Raw genomic sequence first — 14,193 nt, 5'->3', positions numbered from 1 at the left:
AAACTCAAGCAGCAGAATTACAGGAGTTATGCGGCAGTGGAACTGGTGTGAAAGAGCCTGAGCTGGAGTTTTGTGTCCTTGCACATGAGAGCTCTGGTGCTTTCCTAATAGACTGAAAATGAGACTACTGCTGCTTTATAAGAGGTCTGTTCCAGCCACATTGCTCTACAGCTTGGCAGATGGTGGCATGTGAATGGTTTCATATTGATTGGATGGATTTGCCTCAGGATAAGAGGAGTGTGGGGCCTTAGAGGTGCACTTCTACCTCTTTTTTTTTCTTTTTTGTTTGGGGGGGGGAGGGAGGGAAGGAAATGTATGTTTATAAAACACTTCACTTTAAATCGGAGGAGTACGTAGTAATTCAAGCACTGAAGGTACCTGGAAATAAAAAGTCCTTAAATAGATTATCACAAAGTCCAGAAAGCCAAGGGTACTTATTTACTGAATGATTATGCTTTTACATTAGAAGAAAATGACACTTTTAATTAGTGTTCAAGGCATATGGTGAATGAGAAAATAAGCTTATTTCATGCAAACAGAAATCGATGCAAATAACCTTTCTCCTCTTTCTCCTCATATAAAAAGGGATGACTTGAAACTCAATACATATTCAAGAAGGTTAAGTCATTACTGCATCACTTTAATATTAGTTAAAGGCCAACAAAGAAAAACCACTACTCTGCTTGTACTTACTCAGCAAGGATTGCTGTGTTTGAAAGAATTAGTGATACTTTGTAGGTGAAAAATCTAAAGAATCCCTGGTCCATACCATGCTTTTATTATTTAACCACAGTAAATAACCTTTTGGGTTCTGCCTTAGTGCAGGAAGTGGCTGGAGATCCCATAATTCTCATACCTGTCTATCCTGGCCCACAGAGACACTTGGTTTTTATCTTTGTTGTTCCTTCTTGCACATCTGTGTTGTGCTGTCTTGGTGCCTTTCTAAATCCTTTGGTAAGAAACAACTTCAAAAGTTTGTATATTTGAGCACCGAGCTCAAAGGATCCCGATCTCATTCAGGCCTCTGGGTGTTGCTGTAGAGCACTGAGTAAATTTGTTTATTGTAGTAATGGAAGTATTTCTTGAGTTATTTGGTCTTAAGTAAGAAAGGGGTGGAAGGGGGAAGCTGTCAGACATGGGAATGGGGAGTTTGATCTATTTGGAGATTCATGCACTGTTGAAAAGTGTCCTTCCCATACATTTTTCAGTCATGAGCTTTGATGCATACAACAGTGATTTCATAAATGAATTTAAGCCAAGCTACGTCATGGCATTATCTTATCAAGTTGTCTGCAAATTTGCTTGGAGGTATAGTTAGTATTTTCTAGCAGACTCTATCCACATGTGAATTATTTACACACTGAATTTTGTGTATTCCTGAGATGCTGTCAGGCTGAACTTGATGCTAATTTTGGTCTGCAGTACAGACCATTTCAATGGGTGTGTTTTCCCTTCTAATTACGTTTTGTTCTCTGAACTGATAGGGTGTTACCATTTAGTCCATTTTTGCTGAATGAAATGGTCCTTCATAAATTTTAAGGTCCCTTTAAAGAATAATAATGGTGGAAGTTTTGGTGTTTTTTCTTTTAGTTGAGCTTACTTCTGGAGAGGGAAGTGCACAAAACAGTGCAGACCACATATATGTATTTAAATCATACACGTGTGTTTTTTTCCTCCTGCTCGATAGTATAGTGCTGTGGGTTCTGCTGTATATCACAGCCTAAAGCGATTCCAAGAAGAAATCTTTAAGATGGTTACTTGAATCTGTGTTCACTGCCCACCTGGTGGTTATGGAGTGAACTGTTACTTTAAAGAATAGTTTAAACAACAGCCATGTTTGGGGCAGGCTAATCTTGCAAAGAGAGCAGTACATATAACAGGAGTCTACTGTGTGATAAGGGGAAAATTCAGCTCACTGACTAGATGTTTTAATGTGCGAACTCTAGGGAAATAACATATTGACTATTCTGTTGTGCGCAAGAAAATTGAAGAACCCTTTGCAGACAGAGGGCTTGCAAAGGATTCTTTCTGTTTCTCTTAACCAAAATCTGTGGCAAGATGTTTGAAATCAGCAGGACGCTTAATGCTGCTTTGTTAAATAATGAGGTAATATTTTGTCACTTTTTCTGGGCAGCATCTGTTTTTTCTCCTTTTTCTATGTTTATGAAGGCTTCAGATTAATCTTCTGAAAGTAAGAGATTAAAAAAACCATTCTTGAATTTATTATGATTTTTTTTCCTTTTGCTGCTTTTGGAGAATTGGGTTGTCTTTTATTTGCGGTTTCAATCGGCTGCTGTTGCCTAGGACATTATGCCACGTAAGGCTTCTAAACTGCACAGAGTAGGTAGTTATTAACGCTGAATTGGCTTCTGGTATAGTCCATCTGGGCTCTGTATGAGAGAGCTTGCTAGCGGCTACTGATGCTAAGATACCCGCAACCTTTGGGATGTATGCGTGGTGGAGAGGGGCTCAGTGATATGAGATCACTTCTTTTAAGGGAAACTGTCATTAATGAGTCAAGAAACTGCTCATTTATGGTAAGGAGAGGGGGGGTGGGGGTGGGAAACAACCCTGTGATTTCATTTTGATATTGGATTAGCTGTTTAAGACAAGTTTCTATTTTGTGGGGATGGAAGACTGCATTAAAAATATGCTTGCGGGTGGATTCTGGAGGGGCTGTATTGAGAATTTGATGCTTTACGAATGTGTCACGACTGTGATGCCGTGGCCAGGCGCTTACCCTGAGAGATAAATGGTACTATTGGAAAGAGGCGAATAAGGTTGACTTTTTCAACAATAGGATTCTGCCTTTGTCTTTACGGAGGGAGGCCTCTGAGGACGGTTGAGCGTTTGTTTTAGTGCTCCTCGGAAAGCCTGTGTGTGGGGCACTTTTGGGGAATGCGGTCGGTGTGCAGAGCACCTGGATATACAGACAAACGAAAGAGCTGATGTGTTTTTTAGGGGAGCAGCGTGCAATTATTGTTTCAGAAAAATGGCTGAATCTTCTGATATGCATAACCAATTTATTGCAATGAAGTAAGCTGAACTTGAAAAGACAAAAATAATGTCTGGATTTCCTTCTTTAATTGTTGTTAACCCAGAAGAGACCTTAAGTAAAAATTTGCGTTACAAATTTAACTTCAATGTTCAATGTATATTTGCACGCAAATGTATGGTAATAAAGTGGCTCTGTAGCATTGTGATGCTGGTGTTTGGAGAGTGGATCACCTCAGTAGTCGAGTTAGGAAACGGATCTTCTGGGCGAGTTTAATCTGCTAGTTTTTACCAAGCTAGAAATGTGCTCAAAAAGATGTATGGTGAGAGAAACCCTCCGCAGCATCCTTACATTGTTCCTATTTTAATCAAATTCAGTACTCATTCCACAGCTAGGTTGTGTGATGCCTTGTAAATGTGGTTTTTCTCTGTGGTGGGTCAGCTTGGAGCTGGGCTTTGTAATCTGACTGTATTTCATACATTGTATTCCCGTGTTCAGTGAGCGTGTGTGTGTGTGACTGAAAGCAATGTGAGATGTACGGCATGTCAGCTCTGAGCCGAGCAGCTCCGAGGGGGCACATCTATACTGCAAAATAAAATGCAACTTCTGAGCAGTGGTTATCCAGTTAGGTGTTTTTGAAGGTGTGCGCGGTGGTTTGTGCGGAGGTGCCCTTCTTTCTCCTCGGAAGGAGCTCTGTGTGGGCTCATCCCACCGCTCTGCTTTTACCTCAGCTTTGGGAGCGCTCCCGTTAGTACCGAACTGCGAGGGACCGTCTTTGCTGCTAGGAACGCCCGAATGGTGGAACGAGGCGATCCCTGCGTGTGTGTAGAGCAGTACGCTTTAGTGGGGGTGCGTGCGAACTCCAGGTCAGTTGCGATGAAGGGATGCCGCGCCTTGCTGGCTCGGCCAACCTGCGAGCGAGGAATCGTAGAATATGGAATAGGAACGCGCTGCTCTGTCACGAACTGTCACTAACCCGCCGCGCTGCGTGGGGCGGCGGTTCTGTCAGCGGTGTGTGTGTGTGTGTGAACTCGGGCACGCTCCGCTCAGCACAATGCCGGCCGAGGGCTGGGCCGCCCCGGCCGAGCGGGGGCCGTTCGGCGCGGCCGTTGGGGCGCACGGCAGGCCTCGCGCGCTGCTCCCCGCCGGGCGGCGGCGCGGGGAGAGGCGCGGAGGGGCCGCGCGGCCCTCCTCGGCGCGGGCCTTAACGAGCGGCGCGGTTCGGGACCCCGCCCGGTGCCGCGGCGGGCGGAGGTCAGCGGCTCATTAACACCGTCAATCTGGCGGCGGCTCATTTCAATAGCACCTGATGTCGCGACGCCTCCCCGCGCGGCGGCGGCCAATGAGCGCGCGGGCGCCGCTGACAGATGGGGCCATAAATGGGCGCGGCGCGGGGCCGGCGGCAGCAGCGCCAGCAGCGGCAGCGCCAGCAGCGAGCGGGCAGCGCGGCCCCACCGCCCGCCCCGCGCCCCCCGCGCCCGCTGCGCACACTGTGCTTGGTGGATCTTAACAAATACCAATAAAAGTCAGGTCCCCGAAACCTTAGCCAGTCTGTAGAAGAGTTGAAGCCTTTCAAGACCCAATATTTGCCATTAAGAATGGTTATGGTAGGTATTGGTAGATTTAAGCTCGGGGCGCAGCGGGTGTCTGTAGAGGTAGACGTAGAGGCTGACATAGATTTCCCCAAACGTGCATCGCTCTCCGCCTGTCTCACACGGGGGTGGCTTGCTGTGCTCGTCCATGATCTCTCCCTCTCTCTCCCTCTCTCTCTCTCCCTCCCTCCCTTTCATATTTAATGTCTGCGCGTCCTTTAATAAAGGATGTACTCTCGTTGCGAGGTGGCGGCGGTGCGCTCGGAGCGGAGCGGAGCGCTGATGCCGGGCGGTGCGTGGCGGGCGCGGGGACGGCGGCTTTGTGCGAGCGGGGGTGCGTGCACGGCGGCGTTCGGAGATGCGAAATCCTCGGGGGGGGGTGGGGGGGAGGAGAGGGGAGGACAAAAAAAAAGAGCCTCGAGATTGGTAATTTTCTTTTGGTGGACTGCGCAATAGGTATGGTAATTTTAAAAGCGAGTGATTTATATGAGCTTCGGTAAATGCTGCATATTGTATTTCAAAGAGTTTCCTGTCATGACCTCATAAAAAGAGGAGGAGGCTGTGTGTGTTGCAGCGCCTAGTCTATGTCGATTTTGTTGCATCGCTGGGCAGCCGCGCTGTAAGAAGGAATGTCAGCTTTTACATAACGCTCTCTTTGCTTCCGACTCGGTGAGGGGCTCTGAGGGTCCATCTTGGCGATCCCAGATGGAGTGGAATGGCCTGAAGATGGTAAGTGAGCGCGGCGCCTCGCCCCACCGCACCGCGCGGGGCTCTTTGTTCGGGAGCCGCCACCGCGATGGGCAGCGCCGCGCCGGGCCGGGAGCGCCGCGGGGGGTGCGGGTGGCCCCGCGTGGGGCCGTGCGCGGGGAGTCAGGTAGTGCGGGGCTGCGCGGGGCCGGGGGCCGCGGTCTGTGCGTTATGCTTTTTTTTATTATTATTTTTTTTATTTTATTTTTTTTTATTCCTTCGTACCGAGGAGAAGGGCAAAGCCATATTTCTGTGCGCGGATAGTAATTCTATTTTTAGCCCGCGCTGGCAGCCGAGGGACCGGAGCCGCTCTCTCCCCTTTTGTGCTCGCCTTGTGCAAAATGGCACGATCGCATCCCGGGGGCGGGGGGCCGCGCACAATGCACCCCCGCTCGGTCCCCTCGCCGCCGCCACGGAGCGCGGCCGGGGAAACAAAGCGGCGGTCTTTTCCCTTTCTTACAGGATTGCCTTTGTCTGCCTGCTTGTTTTGATGGGTGTAAAACAAATAAGATTAGACTGAGCAGCCGAACTGAAAGCGATAGCTGGGAGGAAAAGCCAATGAAAGGTTGCCGGGGAAACGAGCAGAGGGGAAGCTGAGTGGGGGAGCAGGTGGCAATCATGTGGGAATACTGCAAACAGTGTAAAAAAAAAAAAAAAAAAAAAAAAAAAAAAATCTAAAAAAAAGAAAAAAGCAGGGGCTACCTCGATTATCTGTGCTATTCTTTGTGGCAGTCACAACTTTAATTATTCTTTATAAATAGGTGTTAATTACATTTCTGGCTCAGGCTTACAGTGATTTCTAGAAATCTGTTTTTAAGCATCTGTTCTTTCTCCTTTGCAAAAGAGGGTTATCTTTTTTTTTTTCTCTCTTTTTTTTTTTTTCCCCTCCCTGCTGTGAAATTGTACGTGCAAAAAATGGTAAGGAATCCTGCGAGGCAGTATAAAAAAAAAAAAAAAAAAATGTAAATTATATTGAATGAAGTTGACAGAGGTATAATAGTGAACTCCCACAGCTGATAGCTTCTGCAAATCATTTCTTAGAATTTTCCAGCAAATGTCCCTATGAGAACAGTAGGTAGAATGAATTTACCCTAAGCGGTGATTTTGTGTTAAGTGATATTGGTATTTTTACAAAATCAGATGGTTATATGGCAGGATAATCAGTTCAGGGGAGTTCACCAGATCCTGCCGTTTATGCGCTGAGCAGAATTTACGAAAATAATGGGATTATTTTCCTCTTCGTCTCCAGCCCCACCTTGAGCCACCATCTATTCTCCATCTGCTGTAGCAGTGCCACTTCCAATGGCAGGCTGCGCGTGGCAACTTTACTTTGGGAACTGCAGCTGAATATTGTGCTGGTGGTGATGGGCTCTTATTGTGGTGGCAAACAATGTGCCATAGAGAAGCGCATCTTTAAGCGAGGCTGTCGGTGCTGGAGCGTTAACGGCGTAGCGGCTACTGAGCGATAGACGGTAGTGTAAGAGATAGGAAAATGTGGTTGCCCAGAACATGCTCATCTATCACGCATCAGAAGGCACAAGAGGAGCGGAGCACGGATACAGAACACGCCTTTCTTTCTGCCTTCGTTTTCAGATTATTTCTTACTCTCTTCCTTTCTCTCGTGCACAATTGCTTCAAATGCAAATCGGAGCAGGGACGTTAGTGCTCGATTTCAGTAGGAATAAAAAGAAATTAAATCCCCCTTCTGATTTGCTTTGTTTTTAGTGCTGCTTCTGCTGCAGTCCTTTCTGTAAAGAAGTGGCTGAATGGCCCTCTGAAAGCTGCACTGTTTTACATTGTAAGGGGAAAAATCTTGAGGGTGTGTGTGTATGTGTAAAATTGTGTATTTCACAGCCTGTCCGTGTGCAGAGATGTGTTCTGACAAGTATTATAGTTGTATGTGTGAGCAAAATGATTTTTCTTCCATCTGAAACAGAGATGCTGTGTTCTAAATCTGTTAACTTAGTCACGCCAATAAATAAGGGTGCCTTTATTATACACAGCTGCATTGTTTAAGAGTCATCAGCTAGCACTTACATTTTCACTTTTTGTTCAGTTTGGTATTTCTACAAAGATTTTAAAATGTAGTCCTTGTCTTATGGCGCACGTGTTCCTGCCTCAGTCTTCCTCTTTTCTTTGTTTTAGGATGATATTAATGAATACAGCCTGCACATAGTGGCATTCTTTCTGCATGTAAGGGATCACACTGTAGACCTTCATATAGGAAAATAGCTGTGAGGTTAGTGAAATTAATAGTTAAATTGCTCAGAATTACTATAGAAAGATGAAAACGTAAAGCCTCTTCCACTTTAAATTAAAAGGTAGAGAAATTGCAGCAGTATTTAGGCATGTTTTGGGAAGGAAAAAAAAGAACACTGCTGTCTTGGTGAACACCTAGTCAGAAAGGATGAAATTCAGAATTAGGTTTTGATGCAATGTGAGTCCTGTCCAGCAGTTCAAAATCCTGTCTCCATGTACTTCACTAATCAAGTTCCCATGTTAGACTCAGATGTCTCTGCTGTTGTCTGGCTTTCTTGCCTCCTCTGCTTTCTTCTTTATTAATTTTTCCTTTTTGAGCTCTCGAAGTGAGCCCAACCTGTTGTGACAAAGGATGAATTAGAAGGGGTGTACTTAAAAATCTCACTTGAATGGGTTTGGAATAGTCTTCCTCATCTTTATTTGCTCCTGATAAATATTTTGACTCTATTGAAAGAAAATCTGGTTGTGTTAATCTTGCATATATTAATTTTTGGAAACATCTTTTAGGTTACGATGACTTTTTTCACCAACCTTCCTACTTGAAATGCTGTGAGGGTATTAATTAAATGCGGGTTATCTTCTGCGCTCCCCGAGGTTTTTCGGGAGAAATAAAGTCTGATTGCATCCCATATTCTGGCAGGGGAATCTGGTGTCTTCCTTAGGAACTTGCACTTTGAAAATTTTTCAGTAGGGACTCCAGGCAAGAAATGGGCAGTGGCAGAGGATGTTATAGTGAGAGAGATGCAGATAACTTGACAAATCTACTCGTCTGTTTTGGCAATCTGTGTCTGCTAAACAACTAATTTACATGCCTGGGCACATTAAAACGTACATTTGTTTGTCGGTGGGACAGCTGACTGGATACACTTGGATGCACTGGCAAATACTGCAATGCAGTATTTTTTTTCAATGTCATTGGGGTTTTGGGGGAGAAGTGGGCGCAAAGTTTTCTTTGCGAGTGAAACAATGATAAACCACGCTGCCTTTGTAAATGATAGGCCAGATTTCACAAAATTTGCTTATCTCTGGAAAGGCACCCTTCCCCCACTGCACTTCTCTCTTTCTCTCCTTTCTGCAAAGGATGGAGGAAGAGATGAGCATGCCTGTATTTCGTGTGTTCATGTGTGTGTCTTTCTGTGCCATTCGAATGGATGCGAAAGGAAGAGCTGGCATGGGAATGAAAATGGAAAGGGTGTTTCTGTAAGGTAATACTCTTGAATTGTTTGTGCATACATCTGGTTATCAAAAGCGTAGGACTTCCAAACAGCTCCACAAGCAGGACGTGTTTTTGCAGGACTCTATAGAAAAGGAAAGAGGAAGGTAATGTTTACAGTTTAATAAGTAAAATAGACTTAGTTGTAGTAAAATTGGTATCTAATATGGATTTAGATGTAATGTTTGAGTGTGTCGAAATGTTTGAGATACTGTCAAGTGAAGATGTTGAAGAAGTGGGCGTTCAGATGAATTCCCTTGCTTGCTCTTTTTTCCTCCTTCAAATGATCCATCTTTCTAAAATACCAGAATGTTTTAGGTGCAGGGGGCTTTTGTAGGTCACTAGATACACACTAAGAAGAAGGCAGAGAGAAGGTCTCAATGTGTCAGAGGCAATAATTGTCTAAAATTAACTATCTAGAAAAGGAAGGAGAAGCTTGGAGGGAAGAACGAGGCACAAATACATGAAACTGCGCTGTTCTACTTGGGAGGTATTGAGTGGTAGAGCTGAGCTGGTGCTGTGGTGTGATGCCTGCTGATTTCTCAGAGCCTTGACTTTGCAGGTTTGTTACTTACTTTGTTCATGCCTTCAATTATAACCAGTTTTGGGTGATAGCTTGGGGCAGTGAAGATAAGACCTTTTGTTTACTTGAGTATTCTGGGAGAATGCAATAGTGGTGGAACATCACTGTTAGAAATGAGGTGTTTTCAGATGAGATACAGTAAGAAAGCAATTTTTTCAACTACCTAATATTGTTCTATTTGTTACATTGCTTGCATAACAACATAAGAACAAGCTCAGTAACACCAGTGTTAGATATATCTTTATTTTTGGCAATGATAATCCACGTTTTCCCTAATCATACTGGGTCACCTAATTATTTCTTCTTTAGGACCCTGTAAAGTGAAGGAAGGGGCTGAGCATCTTTTACCTATTGTTCTACCTTTGATTGCAACATATTTGATGATTCTCCCCTCAATGAAAAGAATCTGTAAGAGTTAAGAAATAAATCCTTATTTAAAGATTGAAAATATTATTAAAAAAAAAAAAAGACAAACAACCTAGACCTTTGTGTCCTTTCTGAAAAGGGTTAGTTACACGATGAAAGGCAAGCCTGGCTTTGATATTTAGAGTTGTGATGTATATAAGATTCTGTAGTAAGCTTTTGTTGCTAAGGCACATGCAATTGCGTCAGTGATGCTATTGTGATGGAGAATTAAGCATTCTTGAAGTCTCAAATAATTTTCCCTATGTTCACTTATTTTTTTTTTTTTAATACTAAATTCTTATGAGATGCTCTATAGCAATAAATATCTTACAGTTGGTATATTTTCCCCAGTGTGAGATCATGCACCAATACTTTTCAGGGTTGGGGCTATTGAGTATTTGGCTTCTGAGCTTCCAGAAGTCCTGGGGGTGCAGCACGATAATCTGTTTCGGAACAGATGCAAATGAAAGTTGCCCTCTAATTCAGTGCTTCAGGAATGTTCTCTGCGTAATGCTTTTCTGTCCATGTTGGTGACTTTCAGCGTTGGCAGAGGGCACTGGCACCGCTGGAGCCCTTTCAATAGCAAAGCTCTTTGGAGTCAGTTGCTCCAGTCTGGAGTGCTTGCAGAGCTGTCAGGTGGCCACTAAGCTGTCTCTGTTTTAGTCCTTGCTTCCTCCGAGGTGGCTGGTGAGGATGTCGTCCCATCTGACCCTCCACATGCAGCTGAAAAGAAGATGGAAGGTCACTGCACTGCGCTTGGGCCTGTGCACTGCCTGTGATTGCGTGCGAGCCTGGTCGGAGGAGCTGAAGGCTTCTCTGTATTCACTCCCTGGTTGAGTGCTGCTTAAAAGCTTTTGTAGGTACATGAGGGATGAAGGAAGCTCATCCTTTTTTCTTTCCTTCCCTTATGAATTTTTCATTATTGCATACTTGAAAACTGGCAAAGACAACAATACTCACAATTTATAATTTAAGATGGATCTGACTCATCCCGTAATGTTGTGCGCAGTGGCCCATTGAGAATGTGGAATTCCAGGAGCTGACTGTCACGTTATCTCTTGTGGGGCAGATGAGTGCAGTTGCCCTAAGTCTGTGTCCTTCTGCTGTTGTTAGAAGGAAAACTGGTATTTGTGACTTGAAAGGTTGTTATTGTTAAGGTAAGCATTATTGGAAGACTTTGTTCAGTTCATTTAAATTCTAAATGTTTGTTATGATGCGTGGATGTTCACCTGTTCATAGTAGTTCAGGTTTGAGAGCTTGTGGTGAATTGGGCAAAATATTAGAAGCCTTCTGGTGAGAGTCAAATGCTGGTAGGTGGGGAGGAGGCCAGGCCTTTCCTCAGCCCTCAGGAGCTGCAGTGTGGCCTCCCCTAGTTTTCTGCAGTTGTATGTTACATGATACAAATTAACCCATGTTTAAACCACTGCTTTGTGGTGAGTTGTTAGCACATTATTCGCTTGGAATCAGAGATTTGGGGGTACTTAATGAAAAGGTAAGTGCAGCAATAAATTGCTGTCCTTGGATTCACCTTCTCCTGCTGGTAGACCTCAGTATTCTAATGGTGGCCAGTGGCTTCATTTACTGTGTGCTTCTGGAAGAGGCTGAGGCTTGTGGGCACGCTTGTCCCTTTCATTCCTGCAAAGCAGAAGGCACTGTCACTATGCTGTAGAAGTAATAATGCATATAAACAAATATTCCTTAAATAAAAACAGTTCTAATAGTGTTCCCTGCGTATCTTTGTTCCAAATGAAGATACTGGCAGTAGATGAGTAGGGGGAAGTTCATTTTTAGCAGAAAGCGTGAACGCTGGAAATTCTTCCTAATATGCATGTGCCAGCTATTCTGTGGCAATATTGCCGTTTGATTTCCTTCCTGTAAGAGCAGCTGTTCAGGGAATTAATCTCTTCACTTGATGCAGAGGGCCCTAAAAAATGCAGTATGCAACTGCTGTGGTGATTGTGGCCATTTTCAATGTGACCAGGGATGGAAGGCCCTTGGTGATCCAGCATGGTAGCATATTGTTCTCCAGACTAAGTGGGCCAGAACAAAATTATCTTTTTCTGTTTCATGTGCTCTGTGAGAGATTCCGGAGTACGCTTCAGAATTTGACATTGTGTTTGATAATTTATAGAGCACAGTTTATATTTAACTGTAGACACACTAATCCAGGAAAAAGAGGAGTGTATTTTTAGACTCCTTTTTTATTGTCTCTGCTTGTCATTACTCAGCTACTGAAAGAAGTGTTCATAAATGTAGATGCTCACTGGGATAGAAACTGAGTTTAATTTCCATGATTAGTCCTTGCTACTTAGAGGGGGGGAAAAAAAAACTCACAAGCATTTGCATGATGATCTTTGGCTATCAAGGAGCTTTACAGCCATATGTGGTCCTGGTGGCTGCTGCAGGAAGATCTTCCCACCCCAGAGTGACTAGGCTGAATGCCCCAGCAACCAGAGATGCTTAGAGGACTTTTTTAGCTTTAATGACCCAAGGTCACCTCGAGACAATGGCAGAGTTCTTGTTTGAGGTGAAACACTGATGGATTGGATCCAGCTCTAAAGAAGCTTTGAGTCTAGACGCTGAGGATTGGAAGGAAAGGCTATTCAACAGAAAAGGTATTAGCATTGTTTCTTTTCTTCCTTCAGTTCTTTAAGTACCTTTGTAAGCTGTTTGTCTGTGTTTGGGTTTTTAGGACAGTTCTGCCTAATAATCGCTAATGCTTCCACTTTCTTAATGGTTGCTTATTGTCATCTAAGCGAAACACAGTGCACAGGGTTTGAGGTTGGGCTTTGCAGGTGGCTGGGACCTGTTGTCTTCATGCATCTGCACCTGGCAGAAGTGGTTGTTGTATTTTAACTAGGGTTACTTTATCCACAGACTCACTCCTTACCAGGAGTTTCAAAAGATATTTGAATGTTCAGGGTATGTTCATTTATTTGAATAAGAATGTAGTTAATGAGTTTATTTAGCAACTTCAGGAAGCATCCTAGTAATTTGAATAAGGAAGATGTTTGGCTTGGCCTGGGGCCTGTTTCCTTTCTTTAGTGTAGACACTATTGGAGTTTCTCAGGGATAAGCTGGTAGGATCTTCTAGCTGGACGTGTGATAGATGCACGTGTGCTTGATATTTTGTCCTTCATCAGTTGAATAGTACACTGTTAATTTGTGGGTAATGGTCCTTGATCTCAGCGTAGGTGTTCTTTCTGCATGAGATCTTTCTATGTTATTGAGGTATTTGTCCCATACGTTGCTTTGCTTAACTTTGTTTAAGCAGTTTTGTGGATGCTTCACCTGTGATAGCATCAGACTGAGCAGCTCCTCTGTATCCCAGAAGATCAGTTCTTATCACTTACCGCCAGGAATTTCTCAAATCCTCAACTTAAATTTTGTGTTTGTGCCCATTGCTTTCTTATATGGTCATTACTCCAGGGTAATTCACTTGAACTTTGTCTACCATAGCACCTTGCAGAAGCAAGGACCCCTATTTTTTTGTGACAGTATTCCTGGAAGTAATAATGGTGTGTTACAGGGCAGTAGAATTAGAGGTTAATTACAGAAATGCTTTCAATGTTTGTTATTACTAGTCTAATCCAGTTGAAGACTGGACAGGGTAAAGTGCTGTTACTCAGCAGTAAGCTAACATCTCTAATGAGTAAAATGGAAATTCCAGTGTTCTCATGTCCAGTCTGGGGGTATATCTCTTGAACTCGTGAGCTGTAATATCTATAGAGATGTTATTGCCAGCAGTCAAGATGTCCACCTGTTCATTAGTGCTTCTGAATTGCATTTACCAGTGTGTCTTCATTAAGGTCCTGTTGAGGACAGAGCCTGAAATACATTGGTTGTGGTGTGTTTTGCTAAGCTATAAACTCCTACATAATCTTCGCTTGCCTGGGAAACATACAGGCAGTACTTTCTAAAGAGAACAAATGGCTTAGAAGCAGAAATCTTATTGCAGTGAACATTAATGAACCTTAAATCATGTAGAGGCTTTTGAAAATCATAGCTTTTGCTTCTAGGACTTCGGTAGTAATAACAGAGGTGGGGGGTTGGATGTCCCTGGGCTTCAGGGAGAGCCTGCTTTGGCCTGCCTTTGCTTTAACTGCTGGTAAGTAGACTTCAGGCTTTCGCCATCTTGATCCTGTAGTGGTTTTACAGTATGGCTTGTAGTGCAGTTCTCACTACCTAAATTTCTGGGTTTCAAATAATTCTAGGTATTCTTTAAAGGGGAAAAAAGGTGGAATTGTGACAGCTCTACAGCAAATGAAAACCTGCAGCTCTCTGCTTATTGCATTAACAATGCATAGCTATGGAAATCTGCATAACTGCGTGCTGGGACGTAGGTATTCTCACATCAGTAATATAATTCTAACATAAGTTAGTAATATATAACACAGTA

The 14,193-nt window shown here is 43.7% G+C and overlaps 1 protein-coding gene across 2 annotated transcripts in view; it reads left to right on the top strand.

Moving 5' to 3' along the window:
• Nucleotides 1-2,420: 2,420 nt before the first annotated feature.
• Nucleotides 2,421-14,193, top strand: part of ELAVL4 (ELAV like RNA binding protein 4) — a gene marked incomplete at both ends in the record, with an annotated part of 57,270 nt that continues 45,497 nt past the window's right edge. For both annotated transcript variants that reach the window (XM_079536549.1, XM_079536548.1), the window contains one exon: nucleotides 2,421-2,537. In XM_079536549.1, coding sequence (XP_079392675.1) covers nucleotides 2,421-2,537 — 117 coding nt within the window. The remainder of the gene's footprint in view (nucleotides 2,538-14,193) is intronic.

This window comes from Tetrao urogallus, assembly GCF_951394365.1.
Source record: "Tetrao urogallus genome assembly, chromosome: 5".
In the NCBI taxonomy this organism is placed as follows: domain Eukaryota; kingdom Metazoa; phylum Chordata; class Aves; order Galliformes; family Phasianidae; genus Tetrao; species Tetrao urogallus.
Note: the sequence above shows the minus strand (reverse complement) of the source record. Positions and strands in the feature narration are given on the sequence as shown.